Below are 17024 nucleotides of genomic sequence, written 5' to 3'. Positions count from 1 at the left end.
GTTCAAGCAATAGGTCGGGTTGTGTTCCATACACCAGCACCCTGTTCAGTGATGAGCCATGTGTACTGCTGTGGGTATTACTGTGGCCGCCTAAAACCAAGATCATGAGGTCACAGCATTCCCCCTTACAGTGATGCTGATAAGTATATAAGCATCCTGAGTTGGATGGGTGACTCACGCCTGTGATGCCAGCACTGGGAGGCTAAGGCAGGAAAAACGCCATGAACTTGAGGCCAACCTGAGATACATAGTGAATTTCAAGCCAGCCTGGGCAAGATCCCATCTCAAAGTAAGCAAACAAAAACAAAATTAAATTAAACTTCTTGTCCTGTTTGTGGTATAAATAGAAACAAAAAATATACAGTTATGTACAGGGGATAACTTGATGGTAGGTGATTGTTACCCATTCATAGACTTGCTACATCTACTTCATTTTAGAGTTTATTCCATTATTCCATGTCTGTATGGAAAGCATGCATGCATGTGTTTATCTCTTCAAAAAAAAAATCATGATCTCATATAGTGTAAACTGATTTTGAACTCATATGTAGCCAAGGATGAACGTGAAATCCAGATTCTCCTGCTTGACCCCATTCTCCCTCCAATGATGGACTAAAATCCTGAGCTAAATTAGTCATTCCTCTCTTAGAAACAACCCCTCCCCCACCGGGCGATAGTGATGCAAGCCTTTAATCCCAGCACTCTCTGCATTGCAGAGGCAGGGGGATTTCTGTGAGTTTAAGGCCAGTCTGGTCTACAGAGCTAATTCCAGGACAGCCAGGGCTACACAGAGAAACCCTGTCTCAAAAATCCAAAATAAATAAATACATACACACATACAGAAAAACCCTTCAAAAGAAGCCATTTTGAAGCCAGGCATAGTGGCACACACGTCTGTAATCCCAGGACCTGAGAGATGGGGACAGGAAGATGGAGACAGGAAGACATTCAAGGCTCCATCCTCAGCTACCAGCAAGTTGCAAGCCAGACTGGGCCACATAAGACCTTATCTCAGGAAAGACCTTATTTCAGGAAACAAAACAAAACAAAATGCAACTCATGTTGAGCAACTGACTTGTACCATTTTGGCTTTTTAAGTACATTTAGTGTTCACTAACAAACCTGCCCAATAAAGAAAGAAAACGTGAGATCCATTTAAGTTTTGAATCCCTGGTTATTGGAAATCTACCACTGCCAATGTAATAAGCCAATCAAACCAAATTATTTAATACAGGTTTAATCTAAGCAAAGCACGGGAAGGTGGGAAAGGTCTCAAGTATGGCAACCAGGTCTCAAATAGCCTATAGAATGGTCTTGAGCAGCTCCAAGGGGGAGGAGGGTGACTTTTGCTGGTTGTTTTTCAGGGGTGGACTTTGAAGAGGGCAACTCCAGAGGAGGGGACACCACTTGGTGCACTATTTGGAATGAGAAGAGTGAGACCTGAGTGTGGTGAGATCCCAAGCTGGAGATCCCAAACATCCCAGTCCTTTTGGGTATATACGGAAGCCAGTAGGGCTTCCATGTAAACATAAAGTGTGCGTCGAGTTCATCAGCATTAGGGAGAAGAAGGAAGCCCTAGGACTCTCAGCTCTATGATCATTTCCTGAAAAAGGTACTGAGCCATGTGGCTAGAATAGATAAGAATAATGGGTTAATATAAGTTACAAGAGTTAACAAGAAGCCTGAGCTAATGGGCCAATCAGTTTATAACTTTTGGAGACCTCTGTGTAATTTTCTTTGTGTTATGAGTCTGTAAGAACAAAACCTAGATGAGTCTGTTAGGACAAGTCTGGGGCAAGTCCAGGAGAAACGGCACTAGCAGAAAATGTGTGCAGTGATGCTAAGAGTGACGTACAGGCAGACAGGAGTGTTAATCTGGAGTGAGACGTAGAAAAGTGGGAGGTAAGGCTGAGGAATAGTATATACTGAGGCAAAAAGACCACAAGACATTCTCAAGATGATCTGCTAGAGACTCTGTCGGAGAGGCGCCAGAGAAACTCTACAGCATCGAGAATCAATCAATCAATCAATCAATCAATCAACGAGACATTGGACCAGAGATCTTCCAAGAGCCAGAGAACAAGCTCTTGCCTGTGGATCAAGACTTGCTGATCCAGAGGTCTACATTGAGAGCCACGAACCATCATCAGGTTGTACACCCCAATGCCTTATTAGATAGAATATAGTAATGCTTGCCCAGAATTTAGAAATATATATGTGCTTGTGTGATATTGCTTGTATTGTTTTTTAAAAAGAATATGATGATGGGATGCCCCGGGCGGCTCGCAGAGCAGCTGCTAGTCCGACAAAGATGGCTGTGGGTCCCTGCAAGATCTCCAGGGTGGCAGCACCATGCGGCCGGGGGAGTCAGGCGGGCGGTTACGGCGGATAAAAGGCTCACAGGACATAGTATATAAACATAAGGATAAACAGTTATTACTTAAAAAGAAACAGAAACAGAGAGACAGAGAGAGACAAATATAAAGACAAAGACAGAGAGACAGAGAGAAACATGTGTGCACATGACAAGAGACAAACACAAGAGAGAGGAAGATGGCGACGAGAGAGGTCAGAAGTGGCTGGGGGTGGGTGTGGCTAGCTCTTAAAGTGACCGCAAAGGAATAACAGCTTGTGTGATAGTATATCCTTGCTTGTGATACTTGCTTATTAGTTGTGCCAGAACAATTGTAAGACCTTGAAGTGCCTATACAATAAATGTAGTTCAGACAAAGCAGAGAACTGCTATCCTGAGTGTCATTACTTGCAGACCTCTAAGTAAGGCCAGAAGACCCACTCAGTAGAGCTCACGACACTTTGGGACTTGTCAGCTGTGGGAACTGGGCAGGACAGAAAACCCCAACAAACCGGCCCACATGTTACAGTGTATAGCATGAATAATAAAAACCCAGAAACAGGTACTGGGGTTCAACCTGAAAACCAGAAAAGCAAAGCAGCCGAGCCAATAGACAAATCTTACCTCTACCAAGGCTGGGCAACTACAGAATAAACCTCTCTCTCTCCTCCCATTTTATATCCCCTCTAGTGCTGGAATTAAAGGCACATGACTCCCTAGTACTGGGTGTTTGGTTGGAAGCATCAGCCCAGTCCCTCATATCCATACACCCAAAGAGTCTGGAATGTTTGGGTGGAGAGTTCCATCCCAGCCCCCTCCTCTAGGAGTTAGTTACCTCAGTCCAGACTCTACCCCTGAGAAAGCCCACCAAGTGGTGACCCCTCCTCAGAGATGCTCAAGACCAACCACTCCCACAGGGTATTTAAACTGCTCCCAGAGAACAAACATGTGGTTTTCCAATCTTCCTTCCCTGTCTCCTCTCTGGGGACTGGAAGGCCACACTGACGTGCTGGTATCCATTAAACCTGGGCTTTTTCTAATTCGGTTTGGTCTGATTTGGTCTGATCCAGATTATTGTGTCAGCAGAGAGGTTTATTGAGCCGTAAAAAGTTTTCACTGGGATTAAAGGTGTGGGCCATCACCACCTGGATTTGTTTCTGCAATGATCTTGTGTAGCCCAGGGTGACCCTGAACTCACAGAGATCCATCTGCCTCTGTCTCCCAAATCCTGGGATTAAAGGTGTGTGCCACCACTGCCTGACCTCTAGTGGCTTAGCTTTGCCCTTCTGATCTTTAGTCAAGTTTTATTATGAAAACATAAATATCACGGTGGAGGTGTAGCTCTCCACGGGCAGTGCTGTGCGTGTCAGAGCACTGAAACCTGTCAGCTTAGCCCTCCTTCGCGGCTGCCTTTCTTCCTTTTTTTCTCTTTCTGAGTCTGGCCTAGAACGCGTTAGGTAGCTAAGGACACCCTTGAACTTCCTGCCTCCACATTCCAGTGCAAGTACTGACATCCAAAGCATGTCTGGCCCTGCCTCCCACCCCGTACCCAATGTGTGCAGTAACCCAGCCCCAGGATGCTAAGCAAGCACTCTACCAACCAGAGGACATTCCCAGTGCTGCAACCTCTTATCTGTGGGACGGGTCCATCTTATGCTTCAGTCACAGATCCCCATGCCACTAGGATGGAACATTAACGAGACGGGCAGAAATAGCAGGGAAGAAATCACTTTTACTTCTTGTGGGTAACTGGGAGCCCACAAGAATGAGACAACATTGTAGCCTTTATCACCAGACAGGAAACCAAGTCCTCACAGACCCAGGCCAGGGAAGCAGGAGCTGGTTCCTCAGTGTAACCCACTGGGCACCGAATCAGTGGCTGAGAGGGAAACCCTTGGTTTCCATGCAGGAATAAAGCAGAGCTGTGTTACTAAGAAGAATCAACGGCCCGCTGCAGCCCAGGCCTGGAACAGTCCATGCTTTGGCAATGTGTACAGCACCTCACAGCTCTTCTCTACAGGCTGCCTCATCCTTGGCCTGGCCTGGCAATGAGAGTGCCGCTAGAAACAGTGCTGGACCCAGATGTTTCTGGTGGATAAGTGGCTCTTTTCTTGAAGCTGAATAACTACGTCACTATGGGTGAAAGGGTCCCATGCATAACATTAAGAACACAATCCCCTGTCAAGTTGGGAGCATAGGCCCCTGCCCCTCGCATTTATCCCAGCCCCCAGGCCTGGTCTAGACTCCAAATCCCAGCAGGCCAGGTCCTGACCCCACCAGGACCACTCCCCAGGGTATTTAAGTGATTCTCACCCCCCCCCCCCAGAAAAAGAGGAACACGTGGTCTCCCTTTCTTCCTCCCCGGGAGTTGCATTTTTTGCAGCTTCCCGGTTTCCCCTTGGGGCCACCTGAGAGTGCAGATCTCCCATTAAACCTGGATATTTCTTAATTCGGCTTGTTTTGATTTGGCTTGATTGGGAATTTTTGCATCGGCAGGGAGCTAATATTAAGAAATATTCCTAACATCCCCTCCTTCCCTACTATAGCCAGTATTCATGGGAAAAAACAAAACAAAACAAAACAAAATACACAGGCACCAAATGAAAACCTACCTCCTTCAAGGTTTGTCATAAATTAAAAGGAACAACAACAAAAAAGCCTCCTCAAACCCCTCATTAGTCCATGGAGCCCTTTTGAACTACATACATAATTTTCAGGACAGATAAGAACATGCCTGGTGGGGCTCGCTCAGTGGCCTTCCCTGGGAACACCACTGGCAGGGCTAGCCACAGGACCACTATCAGCTGCCAGGAAAGTGGTCCCCAGTGAGGTTCAGCTTTGTGCCAAAGGGCATGCTGATGATAGAACAATCACCAGAAATGCAGAAGCTGCAGTGAGGGCTCTATCCATTTCTCATTTGGTTTTCAATGCAGTCAAATGGCAGGATTTGTCCAGGCTTGCTAATTGCAGCAAGGTCATTGTACAAAATTATAGAATTTTTCAGGGCCATTTTCTTTGAAAAGGAGAATTAGCATAAAAAAAGGGACACCCCTGGATCGTGCCATTAAAACCATGGTCACGAAATTTTGGTCCCTGGTTCTCAGACAAAAATCAGTTAGGACATGACAAATGAGTCAGACAGATGCCCAGACAAAGGTGCAGCTTTCCCCAGGGTTCAGGGACACAGAGTAAAGAAATGTGACCAGCACAGCGCCTACCAAGTCATTCTTCACAAAGGGTGGTGACTGAATCACAGTGTTTCCAAGGAAGTAGCTTCTTCCCTATGGAGACTATGCTTATGTTAATGAAATACCTAGAGGGGGACATTTAGGCAAATCCTGCCTTTTATGTTGGAAATTCTTTTCAAGGTTCTGGGTTTTTAACCTCCAAAAGCTGAAGAATTTTACTGTTTACTGCCTGCGGGAACGATATGTGAAACAGTGGCTTCTGGGCTTGAGTGTTCTCCCTTTGAGTAAACAAAACCAAGAATCATAAAGACAAGATGCTATTACAGTATGCTAAGTACCTGCCATTCTGAAAACTTAGAAATCTTATTTCTTTTTACTCCCAAGACAGGGTTTCACTATCGGTCCTGGCTGTCCTTGAACTTAGAAATCCGCCTGCCTCTGCTTCCCAGCACTGGGATAAAAAGCCTGTGTTACCACCGCCTAGCTAAAATCTAGAAATGGGTCAAAAAACTACTTGCTATTTCCTACTTTTTCCATTTATCTTGCTTTTAGTGCAATATAAACATTAACAGTAAATGCCCTCTCACAGCTCTTGTAAGCCACTGGCAATGGTTAAAAATATACGTTGGGGTGGGGTACAGGAAATGTAGACCAATCTTTGAACTTCCTGGTTTCCCTACCACTCAAAGGGCAGAGCAAAACAGAACTCCTCTAACTGACTGCTGCTTCCTTCCTCCACAGGCCGCCGGGGCTTCCCACAGCAATCCTATCAGGAAGCTCCCTGGCTGGTTTCTCCCAGCCTCAGCTTGGAGGCCCGATGAAGTGCCCATTTCTTCCAGCAAGAACCACACAAGAGCTACAAACCTGCGGTGTAACACATAGGCCAAGAGCTCAGATGGCCTTTGTGGCGTTGAATTGGGATGGTATGGTGCTTAATTAAGAACACACTTTCAGAGTCAAATGCCCACTTGAATCCTAAGTGCCAGGTGAGCTTGAGCAAGTTCCCCGGCCTCTTTGAACTTCAGCTTCCTTCCACACAGTGGTTAGAGACAGATTCGGGAATACACAGATACTGAGTCCAGGTCACTCCCACAGCTGTGTCCTGGGTTACATGCCTCCCAGTCTGGTGTCATGGACTTCCACACAGTAAGTGAAGCAAAGACATCTGCAGCCAGGCAAAGTCAAGTGTGATTCCTCCTCTGATGTGAATACAACGACATTCAAATTTCTCTTTTGTAAGAAGCCAGCTTTATAGATTTGCTAAAACTCAAACTGCAAGCAAACAATGCATCTGGAATGGCGGGGTTATACTACTCAGTGAAAAAAAAGAGGGAAGAAGGGTCCACCCAGCTCAAGGACGCCCACTCCCCAGTACCTCAGGTAAAACTGAAATGGGTTCAGAGTACAGAGGACAAAATTGGAGGTGCAGGACATCAGAGAGCTTTCTAGAACTCTGGCCCTGGACTGATTAACTTAAGGGGGGAGGGGGAAGTGGGCACATGTATATGTTAGAAGGAACCAGAAAACCGGGGAAGAGGAAATAGCAGCAAATATAAAGAGTGTGGAGTGACAGAGCCCTGACTAGGTTGTGAGTTGGGATTTCCATGAGTTTGAGGATGACCTAACTTGTCAAGGACAGTCTTACCTAGGGCAAGCAATTTCAAGAAGGAGAGACTGCAGGCGGCAGGTAGCCAGCCATACTGTAACAACTTCCTTATTCTCAAGCCCCTCACCACCCCATAAAGGGTCGCAGCCAGCTTCTTACCCTGGCAGATCCCTTAGTTTCTGGAAGTCTCCCTGACTGTGCTCTCCCTCCCCACATGTATGCTAAGAATAAGCATCCTCTTGTCTGTCTTTTTCAGCTACCTCAGAAACCTAACAGGCATTAAGAGAAAAAACACAGGTATGGAGATGGGGGTGGGGTTAAGGAATAAAACTACAAAGAAGACTAGAAAGTAAAAAGCCTGAATTCCACATACCAAGTTTCTGCAGTTTGTAGAACACAGTGATTTAATTATTTATTTACTTATTTGTTTTTGAGACAGGGTTTCTCTGGGTTGCCCTGGCTGTCCTTGAACTGGAGAGATCTGCCTGCCTCTGCTTCCCAAGTGTTGGCATTAAAGGCATGTGCCACCATGCCCTGCATAGACTACAACAAATTTTATTTATTTATTTTTTAACATTTATTTATTTATGATGTACACAGTGTTCAGCCTCTGTGTATGCCTGCAGGCCAGAAGAGGGCACCAGATCTCATTACAGGTGGTCGTGAGCCACCATGTGGTTGCTGGGAATTGAACTCAGGACCTCTAGAAGAGCAGTCAGTGCTCTTAACCTCTGAGCCATCTCTCTTGCTCAATACAACAAATTTTAAATAAGAAAATATTATGACAATGTTTAACAAGATAATCCTAGATGGCCTAGAAACCAGACGAGCTGGCAAGGAGGTAGGAGGGTGGAAACTTTTCCAAGAAGAAATACAAGTTAATTACCACTTATTTGAGTGTCTGAGGCTGGGAAGGCTTTTGCATCCTGGTATTTGTATAGATTTTATCAGCTTAGCATTTCTAATGTCAAACCTAGAATCTAAAGTGCTCTGAAATCCAAAACGTTTTAGAATCTTTTATCTACTTATTTGTGTGTGGGTGCAGATGCACACAAGTGCGTGCCATGCCCAAGGCAGACGCTGAGCCTTCCCCTTGACTGCTCTCTACCATACATCCTGAGTCAGTGACTCACATGGTCCCAGACCTTGCAGATTCAGCTTGTCTAGTTAGCCAGTCTGCTCAACCTTGCCTCTTACGTACGGTGATCATAAGCGGGCTGCCACACAGTCACCTAGCATTACCAATTACATGGGTTCAGGTGAGCCCTGGTCCTCAGACTCTGATGGTATACTGTTTGCCTGCGGAGCCATCTCCCCATCCCATCCTATCTCATCCTTCTGAGTCATGTCAGGGAATACGAAGCTCTTGAACCGTAGAATTTGGGATATGGATTTTAGATTGAGATGTTCACTCAACTTTTATGTTTCAAAGTAAATGTGTTCAGTCCCTGAAATGAGCAGTTTCTACTATTTTAAAGACATACATAAATATGAGATGCTTTTCATCTTCTGAAAGATGGCATCCCCTTCCATCTGACACTTGTCAATGTCTCATTCTACACTGTTGTACTTAAAGAACAGCAAAACAGTTAGTGGAGGAAACTCTGCTTGAAATAACCTAGAATAGGTACAGTTTTAATTAGGAAAAAAATTCCATTGGAGAAGACATTGAAAAGGAGGCAAAGGGTGATGCTGCCATCATAAGTCACATTCCGGAAGCACATGCTACTCACAGACTCTGATGTTGAAAAGTTACTGTCTATTAATTATATAACTTAGTTCCTCTTCACTATCTTTTTGAGACTGGGTTTGATAGTCTGGCTGGCCTCAGACTCCCTTTGTAGTTGAAGATGACCTTGCACTCTGAACTTTCTGCCTCTGTGTACACGCATCAAGTACTAGGATTAAGAGCACTCACCACCAGGCTGAGCTAAAGATGACTTTAGAAGGTGGTACTGTGTCAGCTGTGGTGGGTCTTGAATGGGTACTCAAAGTACTGGGGAGGCTGAGGCAATAGGATTGCTGTGAGTTCAAAACCAGCTACAGTAAGTTCCAGTCTAGTTTGAGTTACTGCAAGATTCTTAGTACAGACAGACAATGATAGATCATGCTGGTTAAAAATGCAGTATCTGAATTTAATCACAAGGGACATCAAAGCAACCTAAACTGACAGACACTGTACAAAATAACTGGGTAGCACAAAAGACAAAGACAGACTGAGGAACAATCCTTGATTATAGGAGACCAAGGAGCCACGGCTGCTAACTGCTTCCCGGTCCTGAATATTATCCAGCATTCTTTCCTTCCTTCCTCTTCAGACAGGGAGGCCTGTCTGGCTGGCCTGGCTTTTAACTCAGAGTTCTGCCCTGTCGCTGCCGCTGAGTGTCAGCAGTAAACACGTGTCTGTGACACCACGTCTGGCTTAATTGACGGTTGCAAATATTTTACTACTTCCAAAGCATTTAGCAGGGTCAGCTTCTTAACTCAGCCACACACATAAAACACGGCCCTGGTTTGGTTTTCGGTCAACGTGACACAAGCTACAGTTATCTGAGAAGAGGGAACAGTTGAGAAAATGCCACGGTAAAACCGACCTGTAGAAAAGTCTGGGGGGGGGGCATTTTCTTCATCACTGTCCGATACGGAAGGGTCCAGCCACCGTGAGTGGTGCCACCCCTGGCAGGTAGTCCCGTTGTGTATAAGAAAGCAAGCTGAGCAAACCATGGCAAACAAGCCAGTTCCTGACTTGATGTCCTGCCCTGATTTCCCTGGGTGGAGAGTGGCCTAGAAGTGTAAACTGAAATAAATCCTTTCTTCAATACGCCGCTTTTGGTTATGCTTTGTTTTTGTTTTTAAATCACATCAGTAGAGACCCTAAGACAGAAACTGGTACAAGGTTCACGGGGTATTGCTGGGACGGACCCGACCATGCTCGGGGGGAGAGCTGTGGAAGAACCTCAGAGCCCCTGAGCCTTCCCGGCTTTGTGAGCGGGGAAGACAAGAATCCTGAGAGAAATGTAAATGACAGAGGCCTGGTTTGTGAAGTTTCAGAAGAAGGTCTGAAAGTACTTGAGACTCTTACCAGGGCCATTTGATATTAAATTAATAATCTGTGGTTCTAGTCAGCAGGGGCAGAAGGATCGGCTGTGACTAACAGGCCAGAACCACTAAAGTGAAACTTTGCTTTGTGGGCTAATCGGTACTGGTCGGTTGGCTGGTGGTGAAGAATTGGCTGGGGTTCTCAGAGACCAGCATCACTGAGGGGAAATCTTTGGGTAGTGTTTCCCTGGGTCAGCACTCAGAATCTGAGGTCCAGAGGGGGCCATGATTGTTCCTGTATTAGCAGCTGGATATGTAATATTTCCCAGGTGTGCTGGCTTTAAAGGCATGAGGGGGCCATGGGGAGAAGGTGAGGCTTGGCATCACGTGGAAGGATCAGAGCTCCTGAGGAGAGCCCAGGAGAGGTTATCAGTGAAGGTAGCCCAGCTGCCAGAGAGACTCAGAATCTGAGATGTCAGTACCGTGGACCGGATCACCAACGATAGCAGTGCGCGAAGAGGAACCACAGCTGTGGAGTGGCATCGATTTGAGCCGTGCACACAAGCTGTGTGCGGCAGAGGATGGAGCTGGAGAAGTGGCTCAGGCCCTTCGCAGCCCAGAGAACAGGGAGTGGGCCCGAGGGATCAGACGCTGTAGTTTTTATCTACTGGACTTTGGTCTTTCTTTGATTTGGTTGTGACTGTGACCTGGTTCTTCATTCTTGGAATAAGAAGGTATTTAACCTATCTTTTTTCTTTTGTTTTGTTTTATAAGAGTCCAGAGTTGAGACATTGTATATTTTATTTATATGTCTTAATGATTTTATGAGTACCTGTTTTGTCTGCATGTCTATCTATGTATCTTGTATAGGCCATGTGCCCACCTGGTACCTGAGAAGGCAGGAGGGAGTCAGAACCCAGTAACTGGAGTTATAGATGGTTGTGAACCACCACGTGGGCTCTGATTACTAAGCCTGGGTCATCTGTAAGGATGGCCTTGAACTCCTGTCCTCCAGCCTCCACCTCCCAGGTACTGGGATTACACACCTGTGCTGCCCTACCACCCATCCCCCGACTCACAGACTTTGTTTACATCACTGGTTCTCAATCTGTGAGTCACGACCCACTAGCGGTTGAATGACCCTTTCATAGGGGTCACCTAAGACCATTGGAAAATACAGATATTTACTTGTTATTCGTATCGATAGCAAAATTACATTTACGAAGTAGGACCAAAATAATTTTATGGTTGGGGGTCTCCACAGCATTAGGAACTGAGTTAAAGGTCGCAGCGTTAGGAAGGTTGAGAATCCCTGCTTTGGATGATGGAAGAACTGGTGCAGCCATATCTGATGGGAGTGACAAAAGTCATAAAGCTGCACAGCTGCTTGACAAAGACCCAGCAAAGCGGAGCCACATGATGGCCGCCACACCACCACTGGTTTTCCTCTCCACTTGTTGCATACTTGGGAGAGTTTCAATATTTGTACAATTTGAAAATATTGGATTGATGGAAATTTTCTTATGAATCGTTTTTGACTTCTCCCAGGAATGCTGCTTCTAAGCTTCCCCAGGACAGGGCAGTCCTGAGCATACTATTTCCCTCACTGTAGGGAGATATCCTTATCTACTTGAAGTTCTTCCTTATGCATTGGAGGTTGGGACACACATAAAGAAGCCAGAGGTCACTTTATGAGGCTATGAGATGTTTTTGAAACATCTGTTCCTGTAGTTACTCGGGAACAAGATCATCAAAACAAAATAAACTTTAAAAGGTCAACAAGATTCGGTGGGTTAGAGGAGTTGACCACAGTTTAGATTACAAGCCTCTTCCCACTATACTCAACTATGTGGTATATACAGCAACAAAGTCAGATTAGCTTATAAGTCTCAGTATAAGTCTCTGCTTAGGACAAGAATTCAGTCAGGCAGTGATGGCACACGCCTTTAAACCCATCACTCGGGAGGCAGAAGCAGAGAATCCCGTGACTTCGATGTCAATCTAGTCAGTCTACAAAGTGAATTCCAGGACAGCCAGAGCTGTTACATAGAGAAACCCTATCTCCAAAAGAAGAAGAAGAGGAGGATGAGGAAGAGGAGGAGAAGAAGAAGATAGAAGAAGAAGATAGTAGAAGAAGAAGAAGAGGTGGAGGAAGAGGAGGAGGAGGAAGAAGAGGAAGTAGTAGTAGTAGTAGTAGTTAAGAATCTAAAAATGTAGATGACAGATTTGGTCTTTGGTCAAGAGTTTTGTCTTTGGTTTCCAATGGTCTAACTCCAAGCTGTCTAGGGCTTACGTTCAAAAGGCCATCATGATAATGATGGTACTTTCCTGACAAGAGCAACTTAAAGGAGAAAGGTTTCTTTTGGTTCACAGTTCAAGAGAAGTTGGGCAGTAGGTGCTTGCGTGAGGCAGCTGGTCACATGGCATCCACAGTCCAGAAGGGGACAGTAACAAATGCTCTGGCTAGCTTTCTCTCTTTTTAGTCAGTATGTAGTTTGGGTGAGTCTTCCCACCTCAAGGAATTTTCATGCCCAGAAACTTGTCACCAAGGTGATTCTATATTCTGTCAATTAGCCATTGATAGTAACCAGCAAGACAATTAGCATCACAAGTATAAACAGAGTACCCATAGCACAAGAAACTGAATTTCAAAGGTTATTAGGGAAATTCCCATTGCACTGTTGTCCTTTCTCCTGAAAACTGACTTCTGTCTTACCCACAAATCCATCCCTTCACTTCACACATCTCTGCACTAGTGTTCCCCATATTGAAGAGCCTGCCTGACCACTCTACTGAAATGACCATAAAACAGGCTGTGTAGGATTCCGTCTCTTTCTTCCTCACCACCTGTCATGTTATAAACACAGTCGTCTTTTCCCAGGGAGCATCTTCATGAGAAGAATGTTGTTTGTTCACTGAATATAGCCCAGTTCGTCATAGAACGTGCGAGTCCCAGCCACTATTCAATAAGCGCGGGCCAAATTAATGAAGGTATGTGTTAGCTGAATGCCACATTTCCGATTCTGTTTCCAGTAAGACAGAGATTCGAGCTAATCTTCTGAGACACATGAAGTAGACATTTAGTATCTCCTTCTGCCTCAGTTTATGAAGCAAGAGGATCTATGTTACCCCGCAGAGTTTACACAAAGCAAGTTTTGTCTCCCCTCTTGCAGGTTGTCTGCGCTGCTCACCAACACACTGCTTGCCTTTCTCTGGCCTCAGTTTTTCCAGGCTTACAGAGCCCCACCCCTCTTTCCTTACCGTACTGATCTGTGGGGCTGGTGAAGAGAAGGTAGTCGGAAGTGCAGGTTTTGGACTCAATGTTCAAATCTCCCAACCTCAGAATGAGTCTCTTCCCCTTCGGGACCATGATGGTCCTTTCACACACAGTATGATTGGGATAAGTCCCCGGATAATTCTTAGATGTCATTGTGCCGCTGTCCTGAGAGGTCACTATGTGCCCACAGCCATCACCTGGTAACAAAGAAAGAATGAAAGAATTAAGTACAATCAATTGCTATCAAGACCAAGAGTCTTCTGCACTCTCCAAGGCAAGTGTTTCTTTTGTTTTCTCCCTGAGAGAAGGAAGGGCTAAACAATGAGAAGGAAAAGTGAATTATGTAGTTGCATCTCGCTTCAAGTTGTCTTTGGTTCCCAGCTTCACCTGCTGAACTGGGTGGGTCAAGTTTGTGCTCTGAATAAGAACGCACAGACCTTAGGAAACACGCCGCTTGCTCTCCTGGTCACCTATCTGTCTGCCATCTAAACTTGCTCAAAATGCCTTGGCCTTTGTCACATGTTTGTCAATCCACCTGAAAGCCAATGAATGATAATTTATAGCTAACTTCAGAGTGCTGCTGCTGAGTCAAAGAACACATACAAGATGCCCCTGACAGAGTTTAGACTAATACAGACAGGATTTTGTTTAGGTGCAAATCTCGTAGCTGAACAACTATTCCATATTCATGCCTCAATTACTGTGACAGTCACAGATCCAAAGACTCCGAATATCAGAAAATATCAAGGGTTTACTATGTGGAGTACTTGGAAGATGCTAGTCATGGTATTAACTACTAGGAAATCATACAAAACCAGCAAGGGCTGCTTCACAGAACCTGAGGCCCTCATTTGATAGCTAATTCTAAGTCAGTTGCTCTCAACTTTCCTAATGCTGCAATTCTTTAATACAATTCCTTGTGTCGTGGTGACCCCCAACCATTATTCTGTTCCCATTGCATAACTAATTTTGCTACTATTATGAATTGTAATGTAGATATCTGATATTCAGGATATCTGATATGTGACCCTCAGAGGGGTCATGACCACAGGTCAAGAACCACTGATCTAGGTGATATGTGTTGTATCAACAATCCTAAACACATTGGGCAGTAGTGGCACCTGCCTTTAGTCCCAGCACTCAGGAGGCAGAGGCAGGTGGATCTCTGTGAGGTTGAGGCCAGCCTGGTCTACAAAGTGAGTTTCAGGACAGCCAGTGCTGTTACAGAGAAAACCTGTCTCAAAACATCCCACCACCACCCAAAAAAAAAAATCCATAACACAACACTAAAGAGCATGAAGGAGAAAGGTATGAGAATATAATTTTGTGAATTTTATAAACAACTTGCTAAAAGAAGTTAGCTTTAGCTGATTTTGACTAGTGAAGCCCACCGATTAACCAACAGATTGCACCAGCTGATAAGTAACCAAATGAATAGCACAACACAGTTATCTAATGGCAGGTGAACCAAGCCAGCTGCAAGGTGAATGGATGACACCTGCATTTGGGCTGCATACCAGCTAAGGTTGGTGAGGCAGCATACATAGATGGAGCTCCGTTGGTAGAACTTGCCAGACATACAAGAAATGGATTCACTCCCCAACACCAAACTAAAAGAGAATAAACAAAAACCCAAACCAATTAAGGAAGGAAGACTCTTGTTGGCACCCAGGCCTTTTCCCCTTTCTTCGAGGCGCTATGCAGGGCTGTTTTTCTCCTAGCTTCCTGCCTTCTCTGCTCGCTGCACCAGCTTGTGGGATTAGCTTAGAGAGAGCTTTGTCCTCTTTTGATATGGTAATTCCACCTGCAAGCAAAGGTTCCCACCACGGCGCCTAAAAAGTCTTCTGACACCACAGCTACTGGCACCCCCTCCCCTCAGTCCTCAAGCCGCTGGCACCAGGCGGCCAACACCATGATCTCACTTCCGGGTGGGAGGGGGCTCTCATCCTTCTGCCCCCAAGTATATATACCCGACATGTGCTTAATAAAGTTGACATTTACCCTTTGGGCAAATGATCTTGGTCTCTGTGTGTGTCTGTTTAACTCCTAGGATATTGATCCAGACTCGCGGTTTGGTTCGGGAAGCGCGCACCCATATCAGAAAGTGGGGTCTCAGGCAGCCAGAAGGAAGAAATTTGTAGGGAACCTGTAGGAACTCTCTGGGGCATTAAAACAAGAGTCTCCATGGCCTGGTGCTCTCCCACGGAGGACGCTCCCCCAGAATCTGGATGGCCCTTCATTCCTAAGCCTTTCCCCATCGAGGGTTCATTCAAATTCTTCCTTCATTCTAGATCTTCCCTGCTTGCTCCGCAGTTTCTGCCCCCAAGTCATTAAAAATGAAACACACTTTAAAGGCGCTGCATAACTCCAGAACCCACCCCGTCGGCAGCCAATGCTGGGGGCCAGGAAGGAGAGCCTGACCAGAAAAAGCAGGTTGGTGTTAGCGGAACAACAGGTAAAGCAGTGCCATAGGAAATGTCAGGCTGTTAAGGTAAAAACACCACCGAAACCTGGAGATTTAGGGAGAGAAGATGGCGGGTGCAGAACTTTCTGAGTATGGAGTTAATGAAAGAGCATGAGAAACCAAGTGCAGTAACACATACCTTGAATTCTAGCACACAGGATGCTGAGGCCAGAGGACCCTGAATTCAAGGACAACTTGAGCTACATAGTGAGTTCAAAGACAGTGTGGGCTCTATATCATGACCCTGACTTAAAACACAAAAACCAACAAGACAACAGGTATCATAAAAAGATGATTAGCCTAGCTGGATACTGCTCTGAGATTCAGAGTTGGGGACGAATCCCACAGATGAGGGCTGAGAGGAGGAAGCAAGAAGGAAACGCCTTGGGGTTTACACAGCTACACAGGAAAGATAAGAGGAGACAAAATATTGTATGTTTTGCGTCCAAGTTACTGGAAGGCTAAGGCTGATGCAGACAAGAAGGCAAATACAAGGCGTCACTTGGGGTTGGCAACTTTGGGGTAATAGCTAAATTCCCTCGGCCCTGCAGCAGTTACAAGTATAAAATTGATGGTTAGCCAAGGGAGAGGCAGATTACACAATGGCATATAGTAAATAGGGCTTTAGTTTAACATTTGAATTATTTGTTTGCTTTCTAAGGTTTTAGTAGAAAACTAAACTTATAATTTCTCCAGAAAACTAGATGTCATGTCAATCACATGAAGAGATATTCTCACAAGTCAAGAGAAATTATTCCTGCTTAACTAGGCAAGCACCCTAGATCTCTGCTACTCATTTTCATCCCTTCCCCTACCATTTGAACACCCAGAAAAATCAAAATCAGCCCTGTGTTAGCAAGTGTAAAAGCAACCAGACATAATGACCCACTCTACGTGCAGCTAAACCTCACAGCCACCAAAACGCAGTGTGGCCGGTCATTTGAATGTGCACTCTTTCAGCTGTGTGCGCTTCTTCTCTAACAAGATAGAAAAATGTTTAAAGATAGCACAGAGCTGGTAAGAAGGTTATTGACTCTTCAAAGTTGTCTGTCATACACACACACACACACACACACACACACACACACGAGAGAGAG

The 17024-nt window shown here is 45.3% G+C and overlaps 1 protein-coding gene across 1 annotated transcript in view; it reads right to left on the bottom strand.

The window, feature by feature from the left end:
* Dcbld1 (discoidin, CUB and LCCL domain containing 1) overlaps positions 1-17024 on the bottom strand; it is an 84573-nt gene that overhangs the window by 41420 nt on the left and 26129 nt on the right. The window contains exon 2 of the mRNA XM_087911012.1: positions 13448-13660. Coding sequence (XP_087767138.1) covers positions 13448-13660 — 213 coding nt within the window. The remainder of the gene's footprint in view (positions 1-13447; positions 13661-17024) is intronic.

The sequence above is a fragment of the Myodes glareolus genome, chromosome 1, assembly GCF_982192425.1.
Source record: "Myodes glareolus chromosome 1, mMyoGla1.1, whole genome shotgun sequence".
NCBI classification, from domain to species: Eukaryota; Metazoa; Chordata; class Mammalia; order Rodentia; family Cricetidae; genus Myodes; species Myodes glareolus.
Note: the sequence above shows the minus strand (reverse complement) of the source record. Positions and strands in the feature narration are given on the sequence as shown.